General features: G+C 50.4%; 4 protein-coding genes across 4 annotated transcripts; 1 reads left to right on the top strand and 3 right to left on the bottom strand.

Annotated features, from left to right (window-relative positions):
- Positions 1 to 8,609: 8,609 nt before the first annotated feature.
- On the bottom strand, positions 8,610 to 9,024 carry LOC136577834 (histone H2A type 1). The gene has a single exon (XM_066577756.1). It carries the CDS (start codon positions 9,016 to 9,018, stop codon positions 8,626 to 8,628), a length of 393 nt encoding a protein of 130 aa, XP_066433853.1. The 5' UTR covers positions 9,019 to 9,024; the 3' UTR covers positions 8,610 to 8,625.
- Positions 9,025 to 9,338: 314 nt separating this feature from the next.
- Positions 9,339 to 9,743, top strand: LOC136577833 (histone H2B 1.1-like). The gene has a single exon (XM_066577755.1). The coding sequence runs from the start codon at positions 9,354 to 9,356 to the stop codon at positions 9,732 to 9,734; it is 381 nt and encodes a 126-aa protein (XP_066433852.1). The 5' UTR covers positions 9,339 to 9,353; the 3' UTR covers positions 9,735 to 9,743.
- A 2,877-nt stretch (positions 9,744 to 12,620) lies between these two features.
- Positions 12,621 to 13,196, bottom strand: LOC136578117 (histone H3-like). Its single transcript, XM_066578020.1, has one exon. It carries the CDS (start codon positions 13,194 to 13,196, stop codon positions 12,621 to 12,623), a length of 576 nt encoding a protein of 191 aa, XP_066434117.1.
- Positions 13,197 to 13,829: 633 nt separating this feature from the next.
- On the bottom strand, positions 13,830 to 14,504 carry LOC136577832 (histone H1B-like). Its single transcript, XM_066577754.1, has one exon. It carries the CDS (start codon positions 14,502 to 14,504, stop codon positions 13,848 to 13,850), a length of 657 nt encoding a protein of 218 aa, XP_066433851.1. The 3' UTR covers positions 13,830 to 13,847.
- Positions 14,505 to 27,079: the final 12,575 nt, after the last annotated feature.

Below are 27,079 nucleotides of genomic sequence, written 5' to 3'. Positions count from 1 at the left end.
ACTTAGTGCACCGATAGTATGCACAGACCCCTGTAATACTCCTGAAGCAAAGGTATAAGCTGACCCCACTAACAGTTATGTTGCAGAAGTCCAGGGAGACCCTATTAACCCTTTCCAATCCACTGTCTGACGTCTGAAGACATTCTGATTGAAGGCTGTACAGCTCTGATGTCGGAAGATGTCTGTCAGGGTATTCTTGCTGTATATTACTGGCCGCTCTGTTGTCGAGGGCCTCTCCAGCATGTCCTATACTGCAGTACTGGCTCTAGCCAGCAGATGGCGCCATTGTGAAATGGAATAAAGAGAAAACCCCCTAGGACACCCTGAATACAAAATTGGATTGCAAAGGGTTAACACTTCTGTAGTAACAGTATAAATGGGCCCCAGTAACATTTCAGTAGCTGCAGTATAGGCAGAGCCCAGTATCAGTTACATTTCAGTAGTAACAATAAAGTGTTAGCAAACATCAATCCAAGTTTCCGGCTACTACCACGCATCTTTCTTAGGAATTACCAAAAATGATCACAGGTAAAGGCCTTAACATCAGTCAGTCCAAAATCATTCAGGGAGTATGTGGTTCTCAGCTGGCCTGCTTCCACCAAGAATCGGCGCCTGCTGCTACTCTGTCCCTTGCCCTGCAGGGATGCTGTGTTCTATAGTCACCTGTATTCCAACCTCAGCTGTATGCTTATCTTTGGACTTAGCAGTACCAAGAAGTTGGAAGCCACCATTGCTCTACGAGTCGGCTGAAAGCTTCAGCTAGGGATAACGGACTAGTACCGCAGTTTTATTTAGTTGGTTTTCGGAATGTGGCCAGGATGAAGTTGCGGAGTGTGGACATAGTAGCACTGTTTTATTTAGTTGGTTTTCAGAATGTGGCCAGGATGAAGTGTGCCGGGGGGGGGGGGCTTTTTTTATTCTGTCGTTTTAGGTGAAATTCTTGGACCGCAGCCAGAAGGACCACTGCGAAAGCATTTACCAAGAATGTTTTCATTGTTGACGGAAGAGGAGGGGAATGTTTTTGAGGCAGTACGTGTCCAGTCCACGTGTCCGTGGTTATATGCACCTTCCCAGTAACCGCATCGGTATAAAAAAATTGTTGCGACTTTGGACATAGTAGCGTGTCCTCGCCGCCATCACGTCTTAGGAAAGCCTCCGTTTCCACAAACCTGTAACATTGCAGTAGCAGCAGTATAGGCAGAGCCCAGAATTAGTAACATTTGAGTACTAACAGTATAGACAGACCCCAGTAACATTTCCGTAGCAGCAGTATAGGCAGAGCCCATAACATTTGAGTAGGAACAGCATAAGCAGACCCCAGTAACATTTTATTTGCAGCAGTATAGACAGACCCCAGAAACATTTCATTTGCAGCAGTTTAAACAGACCCGAGTAACATTTTATTTACAGCAGTATAGACGGACCCCAGTAACATTTCATTGGCAGCAGTATAGACAGACCCCAGTAACATTTCACTAGTAACAATATAGACAGACCCTTGTAGCATTTTAGTAGCAGCAGCGTAGGCAGAGCCCAGTAACATTTCAGTAGTAACAGTATAGACAGAGCCCTGTAACATTTGAGTAGTAACAGCATAGACAGACCCCAGTAACATTTCATTTGCAGCCGTATACAGACCCCAGTAACATTTGAGTAGTATTAGTAACAGTATTGACAGACGGCTGTAACATTTCCGTAGCAGCAGTATTGGCATAGCCCAGCATTAGTAACATTTCATTTGCAGCAACATACACAGACCGCAGTAACATTTCAGTAGCAACAGTATAGACAGACCCCAGTAACATTTCATTTGCAGCAGTGTAGGCAGACCCCTGTAAGATTTCAGGAACAGAAGTATAGGCAGACCGAAGTAACATTTATGTCGCAGAAGTATAGGCAGACCCCATGTAGCATTACTGTGGCAGAAGTATAGGCAGGCAGACTCGGGTGACATTTCTGTAGCAAGAGTGTAGGCCAACCCCGGACACATTGGTGTACCATCAGTGTAGGCGAAGGCCAGAAAAATTACTTGGATTACAGTGTAGGCGAGGGCCCAAAAAATTGCTGTACCGACAGTACAAATGTACCCCAGAAAAATTGCTCAACCGAGAGGGCAGGTGAAACCCATTAATATTTTAGCTTACTGTGTCTGGAGGCAGCCCTGTTAAAAAAAAAATAAAAAATGGTTCATGTTGAAGTTTCAATGCTGCAGTTAGAAAAGTCAAAATATTGTTAGATAAAAGTTATATGAGCCCTTTGGGCCGCAGAAAAATGGGCAGTTCCGCGTGCTGAGAGGATGTTTCAGGAGGAGGAGTACTAATATTATAGACAGATTGACAAAGGTAAATGTCCCTTTTTTTTACGGTGATAGAGAAGAGTGCTTTTATCTGCAGTTGCAGCGAAAAGATTGTTTAGGTACTGCTGCTCTCCGCTGGTGGAGAAGAGAAGTCTGGGTAAATCCAGGCTTTGTTCATCTTTATGAGTGTAAGCATGTCGGCACTGGCAGTTGACAGGCGGGTACACTTGTCCGTTATGATCCCACCAGCTGCATTAAACACCCTCTCTGACAAGATGCTAGCGGCAGGGCAAGCCAGCACCTCCAGGGCGTACAGCGCACGTTCGTGCCATGTGTCCAGCTTTGACACCCAATAGTTGTATGGAGCAGGGGCATCACATAGAACGGTGGTATGATCGGCTACGTACTCCCTCGCAATCTTTTTACAGTGCTCTTTCCGACTCAGCCTTGGCTGGGGAGTCGTGACACAGTCTTGCTGGGGAGCCATAAAGCTGGCAAAGGCCTTGGAGAGTTTTCCCCTGCCTGTGCTAAACATGCTGCCTGATCTCTGCGCCTCCCCTGCTACTTGGCCCTCGGAACTGCGCCTTCTGCCGCAAGCGCTGTCAGATGGGAAGTTTACCATCAGTTTGTCCACCAGGGCCCTGTGGTATAGCATCTTTCTCGAACCCCTTTCCTATTCGGGAATGAGAGTGGAAAGGTTCCCCTTATACCGTGGGTCGAGAAGGATGTACACCCAGTAATCCATAGTGGCCAGAATGCATCTAACGCGAGGGTCACGAGAAAGGCAGCCTAACATGAAGTCATCCATGTGTGCCAGGGTGCCAGTACGCAAGACATGGCTGTCCTCGCTGGCAAGATGACTTTCAGGATCCTCCTCCTGCACAGCCCATGCATGCTGAGCAGATGAGAGGCAAGCTGCATGGGTACCCTCTGCAGTGTGCCCAGCTGTCTCTTCCCCCTCCTCCTCCTGCTCCTCCTCCTCCAAAAGGCGCCGAGAAATAGACATGAGGGTGCTGTGACTATCAAGCGACATACTCTCTTCCCTCGTCTCCTGTTCCGACCGCAAAACATCAGCCTTTGTGCTTTGCAGCAAACTTCTCAACAGGCATAGCAGAGGAATGGTGACGCTAATGATTGCAGCATCGCCGCTCACCATCTGGGTAGACTCCTCAAAGTTTCCGAGGACCTGGCAGATGTCTGCCATCCAGGCCCACTCCTCGGTAAAGAATTGGGGAGGCTGACTACCACTCCGCCGCCCATGTTGGAGTTGGTATTCCACTATTGCTCTACGCTGCTCATAGAGCCTGCCCAGCATGTGCAGCGTAGAGTTCCACCGTGTGGGCACGTCGCACAGCAGTCGGTGCTCTGGCAGATTAAACCGATGTTGCAGGGTCGTCAGGGTGGCAGCGTCCATGGTGGACTTGCGGAAATGTGCGCATACGCGGCACACCTTGCCGAGCAGGTCAGGCAAGTGAGGGTAGTTTTTAAGAAACCGCTGAACCACCAGATTGAAGACGTTGGCCAGGCATGGCACGTGTGTGAGGCTGCCGAGCTGCAGAGCCGCCACCAGGTTACGGCCGTTGTCATACACGACCATGCCCGGTTGGAGGCTCAGCGGCGAAAGCCAGAGGTCGGTCTTCTCTGTCAGACCCTACAACAGTTCGGGGCCCGTGTGCCTCTTGTCACCTAGGCTGAGTAGTTTCAGCACGGTCTGCTGACGCTTGCCCACCGCTGTGCTACCGCGCCACACCGACGGTTGCGTAAGGGGAGGGGGGTAGAGGAGGTGGCATAGACCGCCGCAGATACCAGCACCGAGGTAGGACCCGCTATTCTGGGTGTGGGTAGGACGTTAGCGGTCCCAGGCTGTGACTCGGTGCCAGCCTCCACCAAATTCACCCAATGTGCCGTCAGGGAGATATGGTGGCCCTGCCCGCCAGTACTTGTCCACATGTCCGTTGTTAAGTGGACCTTCGTTGGTGAGGACACGATTTATGTTGTGGGAGACGTGCTGGTGTAGGACTTGGACGGCACACCGGGAAAAATAGTGGCGACTGGGACCGAGTAGCGCGGGACCGCTGCCGCCATGATGTTTTTGACAGCTTCCGTTTCCACAAACCTGTATGGCAGCATCTCCAGGCTGATTAATTTTGCAATGTGCACGTTTACAGCTTGTGCGTGCGGGTGCGTGGTGGCGTATTTGCGCTTTTGCTCCAACGCTTGTGCTAGCGACAGCTGAATGCTGCGCTGAGAGACATTGCTGGATGGGGTGGAGGACAGTGAAGGTGAGGGTGTGATTGCAGGCCGGGAGGCGCACGTGCCTGGGTCCTGAGCGGAGGCTCTATGCTGCGACTTGAAAAAAAGTAACCTGCTGTCTTGCTCTGATACCTAGGGGTAATTTACTGCTCACAGAGACTTGTAGATAGCGGAGGCTCTATGCTGTGACTTGTGTCTTGTGCTGAAACCTAGGGGTAATTTACTGCTCGCAGAGACTTGTAGATAATATAGGCTATGTGGAGTGGGATAAGACTCTAAAGCCAGGGGAGAGTGCTGTTAACTGCAGCGATCTCAACCCCACCAAGGAAAGGGTATTGTGAGAGGCTCTGCACAGCGGCTGAGCTGAAATACCATGCAGTGGCCCCGGTAATATTACAGTACTGTTTAGCGGTGAGACCTCTGTCTAATGCACTGCAGACACAGAACGGTATAAATGAAGTCGTTTGCTGTAGGCTAGGAAATATTTGAGTGCAGTTTCACGGTGAGAGCTGGTTGTACGGCACTGCAGGCTGAGAACGCTACTACTGACAGGCTGCGAGCAGGCCTAGATGCGTAATACAAAAATGGATGCACTACAACTCCCAGCAGGCCACAACTAATGCACAAGGTCAGGTGTGACCCTAAGAAGGACAGTTGGGGATCTTGAAGACAGGATCCTACGCTAACCCTATAGAAGCAGCAGCACTTTCCCTAACCCCTGCCAGTGTGTGTCTGAGGCGAGCCGCGGGCGGGGCCGCTTTAGGTACTCGGCGGTCCCCTGATCTCGCCATCCACTCACTGCTGGGGGGTGTGATAGGGCTGGCACGTCACAGCAGGAAGTGGTAATGCCTTTCTTGCATGTCTCTTGGCTAGAAAATGGCGCTAAACATGCGAGGAAGGAAATGGAATTGACTCGAGTACCCCGTGGTGTTCGTCTCCAGTACCCTAATGCTCGGACGAGTGTGCTCGCTCATCTCTAGTTATTACCTTAATTATATCAATGTGGATTCTATCACTTATATTGATTACATAGTATATCTATAGACAGACAGACATACAAACACATTGCATGCTAATGAGCCCGCCTGTCTGGCAGTTGACTGTGCATTGTGATGTCATCAATCTGGTGTGACACGGGCAGTATAGAATGATGAATACTGGAGCTTGGTGGCCATCTGAAGTCAGTCTCCACTTCGGACGGGTTACAGATTAAACAGTATTGTATTGTCGTAAATGTGCCCGGTCATATCTCCGCTTGCTGCATGTGGTGTGCTATATTGTTGCAGCGTGTGCATCTTCCATGCTGGCACTTATAGGATCCTGCCGGTTGGGTAGATAAATTGCCCCTATTTTTTTGATGTGTCCCTACAGAATACTATATTGGGCCTGGGGGTTATGGTATCTATTAGGCAAATATCACTTTTAAGTATCTCCCAGTGTTTAATGAAGAAAATTCTAAAGGCCCATTTAGACACAACGATTATCACTCAAAATCCACGCACACGGCAGTTCATGGGACAGTTTTGAGCGTTCGCTTTGCATAAGCGTGTAAATGAAGGCTCACGCTGTATGCAGAATACAAGCGGGACCGCTATCTTCTCCATAGAGCTGCTGTCTTCTCGGAGCGCTCAGCTGATATCCTGCTAAGCGCTCCTAGCGGGGTATGCAGAACACAGCTGGAGCGCTTGTCTTCTTCATATTCCGGCTGTGTTTCCCAAGCGGGATACCAGCTAAAAGAATAGTATCAGCGGTATCCCGCTAAGAATGCAGCATGCATCATGGATAAGGCTCATCATTGTCTTTCAGCGAGCTAAATGGGCCTTTATTGAAACATGTCTGCTTGTTGTAGCCAGTATAGCTGCTGGGGAAGGACAATCATTTTAATAAGACACTTTCTTATTGAGGGTAGGGGAGGCGAGGAGAGGGAGACTAGTGCCCGTGTAGTCATGCATGCCATGTATTTTATGTGAATGAGGGACTCCGGGTCTTGAGAATCTGCAGAGTGTTGCACAGCCTGGTGGCCACAGCAGAGGAGGAGTAATCCTGGCGCTTCTTGGGGTAGCAGTAGAAGTGCCACTGTATGCCCTGTGCCGGGGACTGTCACAGGTTATGGGGCCTCCTTGTTATACACGGTGCCCTGATGTTCCTGCCGCCCACAGCTGTCTCTTGTGGCTTCTGAGTGGCTCTCTGCTCCGGCAGGGGAGCGCTGATGCAGCAGAGCTCTAGTACTCCCCTTCACCGAAGCCTCCCTGCGCGCTCTCTCCTCGCCCCCACGTGTTTGTGGCAGCAGCTGCACTGCTCGCTTTACAGGAGGGAATCACGCTCCAGCGGCTCTCTGCTGCATGGCCCTTGTCTCCTTCACCCCTCCTCCGTCTTCTCTCCCACTGCTTCAGGAGCTGACAGGCCAATCGGCTGCACAAGATGGCAAGGGCTCTTGTATTCAGCCAATCAGCAGGGAGAGGGGATGGGCCTTTACGCTAGACAACTAAAAGAAACGCCCCGCAATGACGGCCCTGATCAGTAGTTCCCTCTCTGGTCCGCTCCCTGTCTATATAGAGTAGGGCTCTGCGCTGAGCAGCTATCGCTTTCTGCTTACAACGTAGAAGATGTCTGGTCGCGGTAAAGGAGGGAAAGGTCTTGGGAAGGGCGGCGCCAAGCGGCACAGGAAGGTGCTCCGTGATAACATCCAGGGCATCACCAAGCCTGCCATCCGCCGTCTAGCTCGCAGGGGAGGCGTCAAGCGTATCTCCGGCCTCATCTATGAAGAGACTCGCGGCGTCCTGAAAGTCTTCCTGGAGAACGTGATCCGCGACGCCGTCACCTACACCGAGCACGCCAAGAGGAAGACCGTCACCGCTATGGACGTGGTGTACGCGCTCAAGCGCCAGGGCCGCACTCTCTACGGCTTCGGAGGTTAATAATTCTGCTCTTTCACCATAACACAAAGGCTCTTCTCAGAGCCGCCCACCTCTTCCAAGGAAAGGCTGTAATCCAACTTCTTGTGGGGTCGTCAGCAGCGGTGATAGTCTATGCGCTCTGACATGATACAGCGGGGGTGTAGCAGCCTCCCCGTCAGGGTGCGCTTCAGGCTGCGGTCACGGCACGCTTTTAAACCCCTTAACCTATTTAGGGCAGGCAGGTTATGTTTATAATACGCGAGGAGCTGGGCCTGAATTAATGAGTGCGGTGAAGGGTTAACAGACCTGCCGTTGGAGGTCGGGTGGTTTTAGTGCCGCCTATGGGCGGGGCTATAGTCAGATTCTTCCCGCTCATTGGCAGATCACCGGAGATTTTGAACTTCCCGCTCAGTTGATCGCGTCTCCCGCTCTTCCTGTCCTCCATCCATGTAACACGTGTAATCAGTGACCAGGCCGTCTGATATAGAGGCGCTCGGGGCTGGAGGTAAAGAACCCTCAGATACACCCCCTAATCCCAGCCCTACGACGGGCGGTGGAATCCTCTACCTGCTCCACCCGTAACGCAAGAGGACGTCTAATCCCTGTAGGTTTACTATAATCCAAAACCAGCCGGTGCCGTGCAGGGCTCTGGGAAATCTGGGTGATATAGCTCCACCTCCATAAAAAAGGGCATGGCTGTGGAGTGACATGATGAGCGCACTTCTAAGGGGCGAAGGTGTAGAGCTCCGAGAGGGCTGGATGATGCGGCTGTAACGCTTTGTAAGCATACGGCCCACGCAGGACCCTGAGAAAGCTGGGTGTTCTCTCCGAAACACAACTGAAGCGTTCCGATTCTTGTATATACGTGAGCAAACAGAGGACTCTGTTAACCCGTTATCGCACGGACTGGTGAGCGAGTCCTACAGCCGCCCGTCCTCTGGACATGAGGTCACCTAGAGCAGGACGATTGTGCGCTTCTGCCGGTGACAGGGATGGCCAAATTGGCATCTGCCCCAATCTCCGCCTCCTTGTGGAAAGTCCTATACATTTATACAGTTTCCCGGTGCAGCCGGCGTATCGGCCACCGAGTATCACAGCATAGAAGCGGCGCAGCTCTGTTGTAAGGAGCATGTGGGTGGCTCTTAGAAGAGCCTTTGGTTCTATGGAGGATCAGCGCGATCACTTGCTCTTGCTCGTCTTGCTGCTCTCGGTCTTCTTGGGCAGCAGCACGGCCTGGATGTTGGGCAGGACGCCTCCCTGGGCGATGGTCACCCCACCGAGCAGCTTGTTCAGCTCCTCGTCGTTGCGCACAGCCAGCTGGAGGTGACGGGGGATGATGCGGGTCTTCTTGTTGTCCCGGGCGGCATTGCCAGCCAATTCCAGGATCTCAGCGGTCAGATACTCTAGCACTGCTGCCAGATAGACCGGAGCGCCGGCGCCCACCCTCTCAGCGTAGTTGCCCTTGCGGAGAAGCCTGTGTACACGGCCGACAGGGAACTGCAGTCCTGCCCGGGATGAGCGAGTCTTGGCCTTAGCACGGACTTTGCCTCCTTGTTTGCCGCGTCCAGACATCTTCTAGCACAGGAAAGCAGAATTAGGATAAAACACTTTGAAAGTTGTGATAACGAGAAAGCGCAGTTCTGTTGATTTTTATAACCTGCTGCTCCGCCCTCCTCTCCTCCAATTGGGTAGATTTCAATCCCCCCAATAGAGGCCAGACTTGAGGAAGAACCAATGAGCGGCACTGGGCGTGGCTAAGACGCTCACAGGGGTCACATGTTTTGCTGCTCCACTAGAACAGCAAGCAGACGGCGGTACTCATTTGCATGGCCCCGCTATAAATACCGCAGCGCTGGGAGGTGCAGGAACACTGTTCTCACCAGTTGGGAAAGTATCTCTACGTTATCATGCCTGATCCCGCCAAGTCTGCTCCAGCGCCCAAGAAGGGCTCCAAGAAAGCCGTGACCAAGACTCAGAAGAAGGACGGCAAGAAGCGTAAGAAGACCAGGAAGGAGAGCTATGCCATCTACGTGTACAAGGTGCTGAAGCAGGTCCACCCCGACACCGGCATCTCCTCCAAGGCCATGGGCATCATGAACTCCTTCGTCAACGACATCTTCGAGCGCATCGCAGGGGAAGCCTCCCGCCTGGCTCACTACAACAAGCGCTCCACCATCACCTCCCGGGAGATTCAGACCGCCGTTCGCCTGCTTCTGCCTGGAGAGCTGGCCAAGCACGCCGTGTCCGAGGGCACCAAGGCCGTCACCAAGTACACCAGCGCCAAGTAATCTGTTCTGTGGCCCGCCGTGCACGATCACCCCAAAGGCTCTTCTAAGAGCCCCCCACCCCGTCTACAGCAGAGCTGTCACCTCCCGGTTGTGTAGGGAGCATCATCGTTTGCTCCTCTGTAACAAAGGTTGTGTATACATCGGCTCGGTTACTTAGTTCCCTGCGTTGCCCAACTCGTCTTTGTCTCTGTGTACCGGAGTTCTCTGTCTCTGTACTGGATTTGAGGAGATCTTCCCTGCAGCGCTACACAACTGTATCTCTGTCGGGGGTCGCGATGCTGATTGCGCTGCAGATTAGGGATACGTGCGGTGACCGAAGCCGCGCTATGCGGACGCCTCCATAGAGGTGGGCGCTACGTGGATTCGGTGATGCAGCTGCGGACAATAAGCCATTAGAGAAGCGGCAGCGTTTTTGCCACCGAGGTACCCGGAGCACAGTGCGGCCATGACTGGATTATGCTGTGGGGTGAGGTCGGCGTGGTGGCTACACGAGGCGGTCGACGTCGGAGGGGGATGCCGACAGCAAGTAGCAGCTGTACTGGAGTGCTCGGAAGGCAGAAGACTACAGGGGATATGCGGGTCTGCGCCCTAAAGCAGTGGGGTGCACAAAGGGAAAGGGGTAGTAGGCAGACGACATGCTGGGGGCTGTAGTACATTGTAGTGGGTAGCGGAGGCAATCGGGGATGCCTGAAAATAAGAGGCTTGAAGCACTGGGGGTGCTAGGAAAGGGGAGGGGGGCCAAGAGGAGAATAGCCTCACCTTCTCCAGCTGCTTATGTAGAGACGCCCATGCCCCTTTTGAACCCTTTTATCGAAGTTGCCATCAGCCACGTCCTCGGGCTGACAGTTCCACACTCTCACTGCTCTTACAATGAAGAACCCCCTTCTATGTCGGTGTAGAAACCTGAGGGGACCACAGTGACAGCGGAACCGGAGAGGAGATGGCAGTCACCAAAGTGGCAGCCTTCCCGGGTGCAGGGACCGGAGGGGAGCGAGAACCAGAGTGGCAGTGCCCCGCAGGGGGACTGTGAGCATTGACCAGAGCGGCAGAGGCCGCATGTGGAACAGAAGAGTACCGGGAACCAGAGGGGCAGTGCACCGGCTACAGCAGCCGCATGGGGAACGGGGGCGGGGACCATAATGGAGCAAGGACCAGAGTAGCCGCGGCAGCAGGGTGAACGGAAGCAGAGACCATCGTGGCAGCGGCCGCAGGTGAACGGGAGCGGAGATGGCAGTCTGGCATGGAGAACAGCGGGCATCCCTTCACAAAGAGGCGCAGGCTGGATTTCTCAGAGACCAACCTCTTCCCTAGATTAATTGAGTGCTCCGGCTATATCACCCAGGTCTCCCAGAGTCCCGCAATGGGAAATCAGTGCAGCACTCTGGGAGAGCTGGCTGCTATGACGGCAATTCTATGTAAAATGATGGCTGTGCGGGTCCCTAGGAGAGCTTGGTGCAATTTGCAGCACTTCTACATGAGAGTACGCCTCCAATATGGTAGCACTACACGGATTAAAGGGCAGGCCGTATGCTTTAGTACAAGGAGGACATACACTCAGTGCGCCGCAGCCTGCTTCCTGGTAGAAGAGAAGATTCCCTGGCATTAGGGGTCATCATGGTGGGGGGTATTTTTAATAGAACGCTTAAATCTCTTATTTGCAATAACTGAAGTATGTATGTGCGCATCTAGGCATTTATTTACTTTGTCCCCGCCCCCCTCTCTCGAGTATTAGTAAAGACAACTCATTTTAATGATACAAAGACCTTGCGGGAAGGCGTCATGAGGGGAACACGGCTGACTATAGCATACGCAAAGAACAACAATGGGCATAAAGTGTGATTCAAAGGGTTAAATGAGTTTGGCCACTAACAATGCCAACGCATAAGGGGTGATGGCAGGCATCCGATATAGGGCGGATTACACGTATCAGAACAGATGGGCAATCAGGCAGCAGCGACACCACAAGGAGTTGTATTACAGCCTTTCCTTGGAAGAGGTGGGCGGCTCTGAGAAGAGCCTTTGTGTTATGGAGAAAGAGCAGAATTATTAACCTCCGAAGCCGTAGAGAGTGCGGCCCTGGCGCTTGAGCGCGTACACCACGTCCATAGCGGTGACGGTCTTCCTCTTGGCGTGCTCGGTGTAGGTGACGGCGTCGCGGATCACATTCTCCAGGAAGACTTTCAGGACGCCGCGAGTCTCTTCATAGATGAGACCGGAGATACGCTTGACGCCTCCCCTGCGAGCTAGACGGCGGATGGCAGGCTTGGTGATGCCCTGGATGTTATCACGGAGCACCTTCCTGTGCCGCTTGGCACCGCCCTTCCCAAGACCTTTCCCTCCCTTGCCGCGACCAGACATCTTCCACGATGTAAGCAGAAAGCAATTGCCAACTAGTTCAAGCGTCCTCCCTTATCTACGCGACGAGCGGACCAGATTGAAATCAGTAACAAATGACACAAGTTTAGGCGTTCCTATTGGGGCAATTACATGTTGGCCACTCCCCTCTCCTTGCTGATTGGTTTAACACAGAACCGTTTGGAATTTTGAATTGACCGCGTATTCTTACAATTCTCAACAGTTTCCCGGCCGGTTCCCAATCCCATTATGCGGTATTAATTAGTGTAGTTTTGTGTATTGCTGTCTTTCTTCTTCGTACAATGAGATAATATCCACATAAATACACCCTCAACACTAATCCCTCCCCGGCCCACAGGCACAGATAGATGCCTCATACGGACACGTTTGATCAACCACGTTCATAACAGTCTGCCGGGGAGTCAAATCTCTTTCTACTACATTTGAAAGATGAGAATGGCATGAATTAATTGAGGAACTGACTAGGTCACTGAAGGGGTTAACAGACCACCTCCTGCTGACGACAGAACATTATTGGGGAGAGGCGGCACCAGGGTACACGGCGGCGCACAGGCTGGCTGTGTACCCGAGGCAGAATCGGAAGAATGACAGCGGAGGACAGGATGCAGCTCGTTTGAGGAGGATTTGGTGGCTCTGAAAAGAGCCTTTGTGTTCCATGCGGTGCCCAGAGCAGATATAAGCCCTCTCTCCTCGAATCCTGCGGGCCAGCTGGATGTCTTTGGGCATGATGGTGACCCGCTTGGCGTGGATGGCGCACAGATTGGTGTCCTCGAACAGTCCTACCAGGTAAGCCTCGCTGGCCTCCTGCAGGGCCATGACCGCTGAGCTCTGGAAGCGCAGGTCAGTCTTGAAGTCCTGGGCGATCTCTCTCACCAGGCGCTGAAAAGGAAGCTTACGGATCAGCAGCTCGGTGGACTTCTGGTAGCGACGGATTTCACGGAGAGCCACTGTACCTGGACGGTAGCGGTGAGGCTTCTTCACTCCGCCGGTGGCAGGAGCGCTCTTCCTGGCGGCCTTCGTAGCCAGCTGCTTGCGGGGAGCTTTCCCTCCGGTGGATTTACGAGCGGTCTGCTTGGTTCTGGCCATAGCTCTACTGTAGAGATGCACACAGATGTGATATGATGGGAGCCGTAGAAAGAGCAGAGCCTTTATACCCTACTTGCTCTTCCCTATTGGCTCTTAGAAACAACGCCCCCTACATCTCATTAGCTTTTTCGAACAAACCACTAGCCCGCCAAAACGCTTGATGCCCGCGACCAATCAGCGTTCGGCAGAGGCTGGCCCCACCTCACCCTATCAGGCCACTGCATGATACGTACGGGTGTCTGTGAAATCATGTTCTCAGCTGCTTCCCTGCATTGATATGTTCGCAGAAACACGCACTCCACGCTGCACGGCAGTCTCCCCCATTAGAAGCTGCGCTGCTTTTATGGGAAATGCATTAGGTCAGCGAGTCCCCTCCCCCTTCACACTCAGCCCGGCATCCATACACGCGTTGTATAGGTCACAGTGCCCAACAGGAACGGGGATGATGCGGCGACAATGTCTCGTATTACTCCCCCTCTACAGCCTCCCCCTCGCTCCCTAGACTCCCAACTGATATGAAGTACCCTGTAGCCGCTATGGGGGCGCTGCTATCTAGAACAGAATTCGAGGCAGTGATAATACAGCTCTGCGGTGAGAAGGTGGCGGCTCTGAAAAGAGCCTTTGTGGGGTAAATGCATGGGCGGCTTCAGCTTATTTCTTAGCCGCACTCTTCTTGGCTTTAACAGCCTTCTTAGCCGGACTCTTGGCAGCTTTGGGTTTGGCCGCCTTCTTAGCCGGACTCTTCGTCACCTTCTTGGGCTTTGGGGCGGCCTTCGGCTTTGAGGCTTTCTTCGGGCTCTTGGCCACTTTCTTGGCGGCGGCCGCTGCAGGTTTCTTTGCTTTTTTCGGGCTTTTGGCCGGAGCCTTCTTGGGCTTCTTAGGAGATTTCGCCGCTTTCTTGGCTCCAGCGGGCTTCTTGGGCTTGGCCGCAGACGCTGGCTTCTTTTTGGCCGGCTTGTCCTTAGTCTCCTGCTTCTTGTTCAGCTTGAAGGAGCCGGAGGCGCCGCTGCCTTTCACCTGGAGCAGGCTGCCCTTGGTAACCAGAGACTTGACGGCCAGCTTCAGGCGGCTGTTGTTCTTCTCTACATCGTACCCTCCGGCAGCCAGAGCCTTCTTCAGGGCGGCTAGAGACACCCCGCTGCGCTCTTTAGAGGCGGACACGGCTCTGACGATCAGCTCCGACACGCCGGGACCGGAGGACTTCTTGCTTTTCTTGGCGCCCCCTGCGGCGGATTTCTTCGGCTGCTTCTTGGATTTGGCAGCCGGCTCGGCGGCAGGAGGAGCGGCGGCTGGCGCGGTTTCTGCCATTGTGTGCTGCGGTAATCAAATAGTAAAACTCTCCTGGAAGAGAAACTCTGAGAGCGGCGCTGGTGGCGCCTCTTATATGTACAGCGGCCGCGCTCTGATTGGCTCGTGAGCTGGCCCGTCCTGAGCTGCTATTGGCTGACACTGAGCACAGCTACTGCCTTATCCCATCCGGGCCTCCTCTCCGCTCCGTTCTCCTCTTGTGCTTCCCTGCCCGGGATAAGAGTCCGTTACCGGTCAGAACCGGACAGGAGAGCTCGCTTTCAACGTGACTCCTCACTCTCTGACATCTCATGCAACCGTTTATAGCCGCTGCTGGCGGAGGTTCCGGGGAGGAGTGGAGAGGAGGCCACGAGATCTTCGCCATAGTTCTCCCGATCTGCACATCACCGCGTATCTGCGGAGATAAAACCGCTGCGGGAGCGCCTTCCCTCTATTCCCGGCCCTTGTCACCATCCCCGGGATCTACTCCACAATCTCCATCGTGCAGAAGCTGATTGCACAATGTGAGGACGACCAGGAGCTGCCGAGAGCCCAGAGGTGTAGCACAGGCGGCGCCTCCGCTCACTGCCAGCTCCCGGGTGCTGAATGTATACTGTATATACTGCAGACTTCTCTATACTGCGGCGCAATGTAAGATGAGGAAACCCAGTACCCCCCTGTACACTCAGACGATCGGGAATGTCACACGTTATCGTCCCTTTAATACCCCGGACATGATGGGTGTGGTTGTCCACAAGAAGAAGCGATTCTTCTTCTCTGCAGGTCCATCTCCTCCCGCGGGCTGCTGCCCGTTCTATATCATCCCAGGGATACCATGTGCTGGACGTGACGGCCATTGCATCGGCTCTGTAGTTCCCATCAATCGTTGACGGTGAAGATGGAACTTGGGATTCTGCTGAAGAGCGGTGGCATCTAACAACGCTCTAATCGGGATGTAGATCGCCAAGAAATGACGCCTGAACAAAGCCTTCTACCCGCGGGTCTCCTGCAGCCGGCGATGGCCTGTCAGTCACTGATGTCCGAGCGGAGCAGTGATACAGCGGGACTCTCAGCGCCAGATCCAGTGCCACAGTCGGTGACATCGTACAGAACCCGCAGGGAGGGTTCTACTGTAGATCCCCGGGGCAGCAGATGTTGTACAGTGTCCGCTGGGATTCCTATGGCGGAGCGTGTTGGTCCAGAAAGCTTTCACAGACCCTGAAGGACCATCGGTACTGTGAGACCCCCGCTTCCCCCACAACCCGGTCCCATATACCCCTCCAGATCGCTAATCAGCTCTTCTATTTAGCGCCCAATGAGGCAACCCAGAAAGAGCAGTGCAGGGGCAGCTAGTGGAGCTCTTGTTGGCAAGCCGCTGCTCCGACCGAACAGCAGCGCACAGTCATCGGCAGAGCTGGCCACCAGCGGCGCCATGGGCAGCGAGAGCGGGGTTCGCCGTGGCAGCGGCGCTAGTGCCATCGGTGTACGGGAGCGGAGGCCAGCGCGTAGGGTGACAGCGGCGCCGGCTGCTGCGGCCGACGGGGACAGGAGCTGGGAGCAGACAAAGTTGTCCAGCGAGCGCCCGGGGGGAAACGAGCGTAGATCTCTATCCGGCGGGGAGATGTGTGAGACAGGACCAGAGATGGGAATCCGCCTGGGAGATATGTGAGCTTGCCAGGGGAATGGGCGGTACATGTGGGGAGGTGTGTGTGCGGCAGCCGGTCCACCGTTGTGCCCCTCGCCTAGACGTACCATCTAACTCGGGGCTCCCAACCCATGTTTCCACCCTTACATCCGCTGGAGACATAATGCACCAGGGCCGCTCAGCTGTAAGTGAATAGGAGCACCGCAGATGGTACGGCATCAGTACAACTGTAGCTGAGCTCCGTCTCCCGGCCGGCCTCCAGCTTCCTTCTCAGTGCAGTAGGGTCACTCCGGCTTTGCTGCACCTCATGCCCTCCCATGAACCCTCCTCCGGGCAGGTGTGAGGGGAGGGGGCAGCGCTCTCTAGGACGGGCTCTCCTAGCTGCCTCGGACGCTGCTCTTGTTCTATGTCTATGTGATGCCTCCGTGGGGAGGAGGGGATAATAAATACCATCGGGTGGCATCAAGAAGCTTCACGGAAGACAGCTCCCTGTCCGGGCTGCCCCATGCGTGACTTCCCACGGGACACCGGCCTAGCTATGTACATTTAACCCTTAACCCACTAGTCTCCGGTCACTGTATCTACCTGCAGTCATACATGTAAAGGCAGTAGCCGCAGTACACGGTGCGGCCGGCGGGTCAATAATCTGCTCACAATGACCAACATGGACATACAATGGAGAACAATACAATAAATGAGTTCTGAATGTACTGTTTATGTAAAGGTCACCGTGTCCGTACAAAGGGTCTAGTGTTCTTGTGTCACATTGTGTGCAAGTAGTAGCGGTAAAGGGCAACCTTTAGGCTGATATCTTGTCACGGAGTGTTGTTCAATCTTTGGCAATCCGTTCTGATGCCCCGATAATAGTCGGCCCTGATATATGCACCCTGTCTACCCTGATACCCTGCCTCCATGACCTTCACATCTTGGTGGGATCGTCCACCTTGCTCATGGCTGAGGGCACCAAGGTTTTCCGGGAAGTTACCACGATGGCTGAGCAGAAAATGCCCCCCCTTGTAGCATTGTGCAGCTCCGGACAAACTCCGCACAAACCATCATTAGCAAGGCACACTTTAGATAATCACCACACTACCTCCAACCAAGCACAAGCACTGCCTGCGGGACACACCGCTGCCTCTTCTCCTGAGTTACAGTATAGTCAGACCCCAGTAACATTTCAGTTTCAGCAGTATAGGCAGAGCCCAGTATTAGAAACATTTCAGTAGTAAGAGTATAGACAGACCCCCGTAACATTTCAGTAGCAGCAATATAGGCAGAGTCCAGTATTAGTAAAATTTCAGTAGCAGCAGTATAGGCAGACCCTAGTAACATTTTCGTAACGGCAATATAGGCAGAGCCCAGTGTTAGTAACATTTTAGTAGTAACAGTATAGGCAGACCCCACTAACATTTTATTTGCAGAAGTATACACAGACCCCAGAAACATTTATGTAGCAGCAGTATTGGCAGACCCCTGTAACATTTCTGCAGCTGAAGTATAGGCAAGCCCCTGTAACGTTAATGCAGTTACGCTCCTCTCCTTTGGCCCAAACAAGTTTCTCTGATAACTGTGGTAACACAGGAGAAAATACATGATGCCCAGTGCTGATCCCCTGACCCCAAGCAGGAGGAGGAGGTGGCATTACAAGGCCAAGACACCATGACCAGGACCCGCTATAGTCTGTATGGGAAGCACTTTAGCGGGCCCAGGGTCAGGTTCGGTTCCAAGCCTCCACCATTGTGACCCAAGGTGCCCTGAGTTACATAGCAACAAGAAATCCATGTGTCGCAACATAGATAGCTCAACACTGGAAGGGGCAGTCTCTGAGTTCCTTGGCCTAGCCTATGCTGTAAGTGCACAAAAATGGTATTACACAGGAAGAAATCGGAGTGCCCAGCCATGGGAGAGTTTCGCCCCGCCAAGCAACTTGGCCTCGGCCAGCAATTCGGGCCTAGTCAGCCACTGTACTATTTGTGCCACATAGGTAAAACACCGCGATGGGAAGACTTAGTGCACCCATAGTATAGGCAGACCCCAGTAACATTTCTCTAGCAGCAGTATACGCAGACCCCTGTTACATTTATGTAGCAGAAGCTTATGCAGACCCCAGTACCATTTTTGTTGCATCAGTATAGGCTGTGAGGAAGGAGGAGCAGCAGCCAGAGGATTCAGAGTTTCAGCAGTGGATGGTGTAGAAGACTGGGTGGTCGATACATTGCTGGATGCATTTTCTGCCATCCACGCAGGATCTGCTCACACTGCTCTGTTTGCAATAAAGGTCTACCACGTGGACCCACAAATTGTGATATGAAGCTGGGGACCCCAGAAACTTGCCTCTCTCCTAATACCGCAGCAGCCGGCTGGGATACACCTGGACCAGGAACTTGGCCCACACCCTCACTTGGAACTCTGCATCCTCGCCCGCGTCCACATCCTCGACCCCTACCCCTCAGCATGGTGGATTACGAATAGAGCAGACACCGACCGCTGTAAATAATTATGGAATCATATGCGTACACTCTCACGCAGAGAGCGGAATCGTAACGCTAACTCCAGGCAGAAAAAAATGGAAGCAATGCAATAGTGATGCACCAGAACTCCCGCCAGGCACCCAGTAAAATGCAGACGGTCAGCGGTAGCCCTAAGTAGGAGCTTTTTGTTTTTCTTGGGTCAAAGAATACAGGCTATATAGTGTGTATATCACTTTCCCTCTATCAGTCGCTGTGGCCGTACGCTGTGCGTCTCTAATTCACTGCAGACACAGGCCAGTGTAAGTAATCTTGAAATTATGTGTGTAGACTTTGTCGCTGAGAGCGGTATAGTAAGGCAAACTCCAGGCAGAAAAAAAAAAAATAGACAGGAAGGCCGCAAACAGGCCTAAGTGCAATAGTGATGGACTACAACTCCCATCAGACAACCTGTAAAATGCACACGGTCACAGGTAGCCGTAAGAAGGACCGTTGGGGTTCTTGTACACAGGATGCTACACTACCACTCTCCCTATCTCAGCAACGCTGTCCCTATACTATGTAGTTGCACCCGGGCCCAAAAGGTTCCTGGGCCCGGGTGCAACTGCATCCTCTGTATCATCTATAGTTACGCCCCTGGTAATGTTTCAAAGATCAGAAAAATGTCAACAGATGCAATAAGGTAGCAGTAAGTGTACCAATGTTTCAGCCATATTGTGTAATCAGACCAATGTTAACCTGTAACAAACAATATAACCTGAAATCACACTTGGAAAGCCAGTCACATTCAACATGTTGTATGTCATCTAAACTATGAACAAGGGGGCTTATGCATAAAATGTGAAAAAGATCAATCTTTCAGGAGCCATCTACCTAGAATACCGTTGGGAAACTGTAACGTGTTGTGAGGTATTTTCCTTATCCTGGATATCACCCAGCAGTAGGAAGGGATAAGGCAGGAGGCATTTTCCATGGCGGAGGTGACAGCTAGGGTCCCCTGTAGGCGGTAGGGAAAGGCCCGAGAACACAAATAGGAAGGAAAAACTATCCAGGAGAATGAAAATATGCACAACAAAGGAGGGAATTGTGGGAGATATCCAATATGTTCACCATTGTGTATGTATTTTCTGTTGTCAACTGTGAATATACTGTATTTTGTGTATGGTCTAATCCTTTGGGGGAAGGGAACATCGCCCCCCCCCCCCCCCCTCCACAAGAATTGGAGAAGCAGTGCTGTGTGTCCAAGAACTGGTCAAACCAGTTCTAACTGGCAGAAACCTATCTAGGAATATCTTTGTCTTTGTCTTGGTCAAGCAGAGAGGAGAAACAGGATGTTCTTCTCATGAGACCAAATTCAAGAATGAACTGAGCGTGATCACCAAAGTTCCTCCCAGATGGATGACATCACAAGCTACCTCACAAATACCTCCCTGTATGAACGACCAATCAGCACACTAAATGATGTAACCGTATACTTCCTGTGTTGAAACTTATTTAAGTTTTACCCGCGCTTAATAAAGCTAGAGACTCTTTTGGGGACACATGATGTAGACTCGTGGTCTTTGAAAGGCTCTCCAGGCCTGCACATATTATCTAATTTGAAACACACAGTATATCTGATATAACGAATTTTGTGCTAACAAATTTGGAGGCACCGCTGGGATAATGAAGATACAGAGATATGAAGATATTTCATCGTTATCCGGACACAAGGGGACTTCGAAGCAGAGACGGACAGATAAGGAGCTCAAACAAGGTAATAAGCTATTCTTATACCTGTACCATCTCTCCCTCTCTGCTATGATCCGCCCCAGGCCGGGTGAGTTGAAATATGATAAGTCTGTATCAAAAGAACAATGAAGTAGATATACTGTGTGGTTTTTATGTTGTCTGTGAAGTAATGTCCTGAGTGTAAAGAAGGTGTGAGCTATGGGGGGGGGGGGGGGGTTATATTGTCTCTGTAGTAGTGAATGGTGTGAACAGACTGTACAGGTTAATAAGGAACAAAGAATGTGTAGGAGAACTTGTTAAAAGAAAGTAAAAAGGAAAGTTGATATAAGCAATTTTAGCTGAAGGTTATAGTAGTGAGTAAAGTTGCTGGTTAAAAAAAAACAGTAGTGTCCATGTGGTGAGAGAGTCTCCATTGTTCAACATGTGGTTGATGAGGTCTCCCTTTGTTATGTGGGGGGGAGGGGTGCACATGGAATGCTTGCATTTGCCATGTTGGCATACATCAAACTCAAGGGAATTTGGGCTTGGAGTAAGATGTGGGCTAGCCAAAGATTCTGCTCCGATTATGGCAGGCCAAGCAGGCTGTTGAGGTTCCACAATGTGGTGCCAAAAGTACAGATCTGTGCCATGAGGTGCAGGAGTAGAGAATCTCAATTAATTAAGGATTTTTCCAATTACGACAAGATGGGCAGGGACGAAATTGTAAGTGCTTATTAATAAGATAAGCCAGACCTGTGTCGTGAGGTGTGGGAAAAATCAAAGTATGACTCGCAAGCAAATTCAATGAGATGATGTTTGTAAACACAACTGGACACACAAAAATGGGTGAAGGAAAAAGCAAGTCAATGAGTTAAGGAAAGGTAGAAGGTTTAACAATGAACGGTGATAATAGTTGCTATCTGGAGTGGTGAATATAAGTATGTGGGTGGAAATGGGCATAAGTTGTATTGTGTTTGTCATTGTATAGCCTATTCGGAACAAAATATGTAAAAACCGCGGTACATAAGAGTTTTTCTTATATATATATATATATATATATATATATATATATATATATATATATATATATATATATATATATATATATATATACTTTGTTCAATATGGGAAGTTCTATGTACAGTAAATACAATCCCAGTTTCTACTTCACATGAGATACTTATCAGTCTGTGTATGAGTGAACGAAAACCCCAGTGAGTGTGAATTCGTGTATTAATGAAGGGCCCGTATGAGAGTTAGATTGTGTTATATGGTGTGTACTGTTCGGTGGCTAGAAACTAAATGAGGAAAGAAAGACCAAACGCTGAGCCAGACCACAGAGGGTGGAGCTAGGTGATGTAAGCAGATGGGAGGAAGAACAATAGGAAGAGGTCTTGCTCCACCCTCAACACAGACAAGCCTAGGAGAGAAGTGTGTCTCCATTTAAGTGGATGTTGGTATAGATATGTATATTGTGGTAATGTATAGAGGGAAGGTCACTCTTAGACTCCATGTTAAGTTGAACAAATGTAGGTGACCAAAGGAGGGGCATCTAATTTTATTCCTGAGGGTAGTAGTGTGAGATAATAGCCCAGGTTTGCCACAGTGTATGTGTATGTATATATATATATATATATATATATATATATATATATAGGTTCTTTGAGTATGTGGAGAATTTAAAAATATTGAGTTGTGTTAATTTGAATATTATTGAATTAACCCCTTAACGACTGCCCCATCGGGAAACTACGTCCTCAGAAAGTGGGCTTTAACCCCTTGAGTGGCACGCCCGGAAATTTTCCGGGACGAGCTCCACTGCTCATAGCAACATAGCCCGGAAGATTTTCGGGCTATGTATCACTATGGGAGCTGCAGAGCACAATGCCACAAGCTGTGACAGTGTGCTCTGCCTGCACAGACCCACAGAGAGTAGTGCAAGGGCTTTGAAAAACCAGCAGAAGATATTGCCGATCTGCCGGCAACCTCCTGCACTGGTTTGTTTACAGGTTGCCATAGAGACCATCGGCTTGTCAGAAGCAAGCCGATGGTCTCTGTGGCAGGGAGAGCTGGTTGTTAGCTGTCAGAGGACAGCTAGGTACCAGCTCTTACAGCAGAGATCAGAGAAAACCTCCGATCTCTGCTGTGTTAACCCTTTACATGCTGCAGTCTATGTGACTGCAGCATGTAAAGGGCTGTCACTGCAGCATGTAAAGGGCTGTCACCATCGGACCCCCAGAATGTGATCAGGGGGTCCTGATGGGTCCCTGTGGAAGTCCCCTAAAGGGACAAAAAAAAATTTAAAAAAATTATAAAAACACTTGTCTCCCTTTACTTTGTAAAAAAATCAAAAATACAAATCACACATGTGGTATCCATGCGTCGTAATGACCCAGAGAAGGAAGTCAATACATTATTTAACCCCTTAATGACATGGCCCCTTTTTTTCTTTTTTCCCCCATTTCTTTTTTTCCTCCCCCCTGTTTAAAAAATCACAACTTGTCCTGCAAAAAACAAGCCCTTATATGGCCATGTCAATGGAAAAATGAAAAAGTTATGGCTCTTGAGACGCAACTGCAAAATTTGCTGAAATTCAATGATTAGACCATTTTAAAAAAACCTGCCCTGGTGGGTCTGACAGGGTGGTAGGAAACCCGCCACTCAAGGGGTTAATCCTAGAGGACGTAGTTTTATGCATCCTCTTTGGATTAATGCCCACTTGCCTGAGGACGTGACAGCTCCATGCTGTCGGTGCCCGCAGGTAGCCGACAGCATGGAGCTGTCATCCCAGGATGCGGGCAGTCCCCCCCGGCATTGTGATCGGAGCTATGCAATGGATAGTGCCGATCGCAAAAAAGTAAAGAAAAGTGCATAAAATGACAAATATTCAGCTGCTCTGATGGATCGGATCCACCAGGGCAGCTGAAAATACTCACGCGGCTTGTCGGCGGTGTCCCCGGAGATCTGCTCCTCCCGGACCCGCCGGCGGCCTTCTGTGCATGCGCGCCAGACGATGACGTCACGCGCAGAAGCCCAGGAGCCCCCGGCAAGTTTAAAATCTCCTTGCTCCCGGCTCCCAAAGGTAGCCGGGAGCCAGGAGGTGTTACCGGGGACCGCGGAGAGCGAAAAAGTTGAAAAAAGTTTTTAAAAAGTGTCCGTTTCACCTCCCCTCATGGATCGGATCCATGAGGGGAGGTGAAAATACTCACCCCCGGTCCTCAGCGGTGGCCTGATGTTCCGGGACCCGAAGTCCCCCTCTGCGCATGCGCGCCCGATGATTGATATCGGGCGCGTGCACACAGGGGCACGAGCCCCGGGAAATTTAAAATCCCTCTGTTCCTGGCTGCCATGTGTAGTGAGGAGCAGAGAGATGTCACCAGGGACATGATCACTGTCATCCAATGGATGACAATGATCATGTATAGTAAAAAAAAAGTGTAAAAAAGTTTTTAAAAAGTGTAAAAAGTAAAAAAAAAAAAAGTTTAAAAAAGTTTTTAAAAAGTTAAAAAATCTTACGTCTCATCACCCCCCACGGATCATATCCATGAGGGAGGATGAAATTACGTACCTAAGGCCTACGGATTTATCCGCGGACCTTACCCCAGCTTCTGCGCACGTCGCCAAAGTGGCGGACGCATGCGCAAAAGCTGTGGATTGCCAGCGTAATTTAAAATCTCCCTGCTCCTGGCTACAAAATTTAGCCGAGAGCCTGGAGATTTCACGGTGGGCTGCGGTAAGCGGTTCCTGGTCACGTGTTCGCCGTCATCCAATGGATAATGGCGATCACATAAAAGTTAAAAAAAGGTGAAGGTTCATCTTCCCTCACTGATGCGATCGGTGAGGGGAGATTAAACTTTTTAACGGAGGCCTGCGTATTTGCACCCCGACGCAATCCTCATCCGTGAACTTTCCCGGATTCTGCGCATGCGACCGCCAGCAAAATACCGGACACATGCGCAGGAGTCAGGGAGCCCAGGAAATTTAAAATCTCCTTACTCCCAGCGACCAACGGTCGCTGAGAGCCTGGAGCAGTGACGGGTGGCCTCGTTGAGCGGTCGCCGGTCACGTGATAAAAAGGTAGCAATCTACCTTTGGCCGATCTCACATGACCGGATAGGAATTACGGATTCCGCATGCGTCTGATCCACGGTTATATGCAGATCAATCACATTGGATTACACAATTCCGCTCACATTAGCGGGCCGGAATTACGTAATCCACTCGCAGAAAAGAGAACGCAGCAGGTTCTATTTTACCGCGGATATTCGAACATTGAGCCCATTGTGCTCTGTGGTCCCGGATATACCCGCAGCCCATACGCAACTACGTTGTATACGGGCTGCGCATGACCGCCTGTGTGAGTAAACAGTTATGCGCAGTACATTACGCGGCCGTATGCAGGGTCACAGCCGGGCTCACAGCTGGGATCCGCTGCGGGCCTCCACAAGCGGATTCCACCCACGGCTGTGTGAGCCCGGCGTTATTCAGACCGCTACCTGTGATACGTATTTTACAAGAAGCCCCGGGAACGCTCGCCTTCCTGCAGTTCCAGGAGCAGCTTGTTGAGTGCCTTCTGTGTGAGACCGCTGCACCTCAGCAAGCTTACGGAGACTCACGGAACCCCACTTTTTACACCCCATACCCGCTACTGAGGTCAAGAAATGACCCACAAAAAGCATGAGAGGAGGGGGGATACCTAGTTTTATTGCCCCATGTACCCATCCCAACCAGCCTCCGTAATTACCCCTGTCTTCGGAAATACTACACAGTTCACATTATTACTTTTATCTAAGATTTGGGGAACGCCGAAAAGGGTGCGGAGTGTGTGTGTGTGGGGGGGATTTTTAGGGAGTCAATTTTTATTCCGTACAAATGGGCAATGGGGCCTGGAATTCAGTCAGTTGTGCCCTGAAATCCAACGGGTGTTCCCTCCATTATAGGCCTAACCATGTGTCCTATAAGTAGATTAGGGCCACAATGGGTATGTGTCTGAACACGGGACAAACGGGGGTATCCATTTTGGGGTGAACGTCTTCATTCCTATGTACACTGTACAAAAAAAACAGTTTTTAAATTGACAAAATTGCCAAAAAAATGAAAATTATAATTTTTTCCTTCTGCTTTGCTTAGATTCATTCAAATACTGTGGGGTCAAAATATGCAGTACACCCCTAGATGAATTCATTAAGGGGTCTAGTTTTTAAAATGGGGTCATTTGAGGGGGTTCTTTATTGTTTTAGACGCTCAATGGCTCTATAAGTGGGCAATGGAGCCTGGAGATTATTCCGTTGTGCCCTGAAATCCAATGGGTGCTCCTTCCATTATAGGCCTAGCCATGTGTCCTTTAAGTAGATTAGGGCCACAAGGGGTATGGTTCTGAACACAGGACAAAAAGGGGTATCCATTTTGGGGTGAAAGTCTTCATTCCTACGTGTGCTGTAGAAAAAAAAAACAGTTTTTAAATTGATACAACTGCCAAAAAAATGAAAATTGTAATTTTTTTCCTACTGCTTTGCTTAGATTTATTCAAAAATTGTAGGGTAAAAATACACAGTACACCCCTAGATAAATTCTTTAAGGGGTCTAGTTTTCAAAATGGGGTCACTTGTGGGGGTTCTCTTTGGTTTTGGCCGCTCAAGAGGTCTTCAAATGTGCTATGGGGCCTAAAACGCCTTCAAGGAAAATTTCAGTTCTGAAAGCCACCGACTACTCCTTACATTTTGGGCCCCGATGTGCATCCAGACAAAAGATTAGGGCCACAATGGGTATGTCTCTGAACACGGGAGAAACAGGGGTATCCATTTTGGGGTGCAAGTCTTCATTCATGTGTGTGCTGTACAAAAAAAGCAGTTTTTAAAATGACAGAATTGGCAAAAAAAACGAAAATCACATTTGTTCCCCTTTGCTTTGCTTGAATTCATTCAAAAACTGTGTAGTCAAAATAGTCAGTGCACCCCTAGATAAATTCGTTAAGGGGTCTAGTATTCAAAATGGGGTCACTTGTGGGGGTTCTCTTTGGTTTTGGCCGCTCAAGAGGTCTTCAAATGTGCTATGGGACCTAAAACGCCTTCAAGGAAAATTTCAGTTCTGAAAACCACCGACTACTCCTTTCATTTTGGGCCCCGTTGTGCATCCAGACATAAGATTAGGGCCACAATGGGTATGTCTCTGAACACGGGAGAAACAGGGGTATCCATTTTGGGGTGCAAGGCTTCATTCATGTGTGTGCTGTACAAAAAAAAGCAGTTTTTAAAATGACAGAATTGACAAAAAAAAAAATCACAATTTTTTTTTCTTTTGCTTTGCTAGAATTCATTCAAAAAATGTGGGGTCAAAATAGGCAGTACACTCCTAGATAAATTTGTTAAGGGGTCTAGTTTTCAAAATGGGATCATTTGTGGGGGTCCTCTATGGTTTTGGCCGCTCAAGAGCTCTACAAAAGTGCCATGGGGCCTAAAACGCCTTCAAGCAAAATTTCAGTTCTGAAAGACACCGACTACTCCTTTCATTTTGGGCCCCGTTGTGCATCCAGACATAAGATTAGGGCCACAATGGGTATGTTTCTGAACACGGGAGAAACGGGGATATCCATTTTGGGGTGTAAATCCTCATTTTCATTGGCACTATAGGAAAAAATATATCTTTAAAATGACATATTTGCAAAAATATGAAATTTTATTTTTTATCCTCTAAATTAAATTAATTCCTGAAAAAAAACGGTGGGGTCAAAATACTCATGACACCCCTCAGTGGATACACTAAGGGGTGTAGTT

This window comes from Eleutherodactylus coqui, chromosome 8 (genome assembly GCF_035609145.1).
Source record: "Eleutherodactylus coqui strain aEleCoq1 chromosome 8, aEleCoq1.hap1, whole genome shotgun sequence".
Classification (NCBI taxonomy): domain Eukaryota; kingdom Metazoa; phylum Chordata; class Amphibia; order Anura; family Eleutherodactylidae; genus Eleutherodactylus; species Eleutherodactylus coqui.
The sequence above is the reverse complement of the archived record's forward strand: the minus strand, read 5'-3'. Positions and strand labels throughout refer to the sequence as shown.

What these genes read in the sequence shown, in the direction of transcription:
- LOC136577834 (XM_066577756.1), bottom strand. Translation starts at nt 9,018, where the DNA reads ATGTCTGGACGCGGCAAACAAGGAGGCAAAGTCCGTGCTAAGGCCAAG.
- LOC136577833 (XM_066577755.1), top strand. Translation starts at nt 9,354, where the DNA reads ATGCCTGATCCCGCCAAGTCTGCTCCAGCGCCCAAGAAGGGCTCCAAG.
- LOC136578117 (XM_066578020.1), bottom strand. Translation starts at nt 13,196, where the DNA reads ATGGCCAGAACCAAGCAGACCGCTCGTAAATCCACCGGAGGGAAAGCT.
- LOC136577832 (XM_066577754.1), bottom strand. Translation starts at nt 14,504, where the DNA reads ATGGCAGAAACCGCGCCAGCCGCCGCTCCTCCTGCCGCCGAGCCGGCT.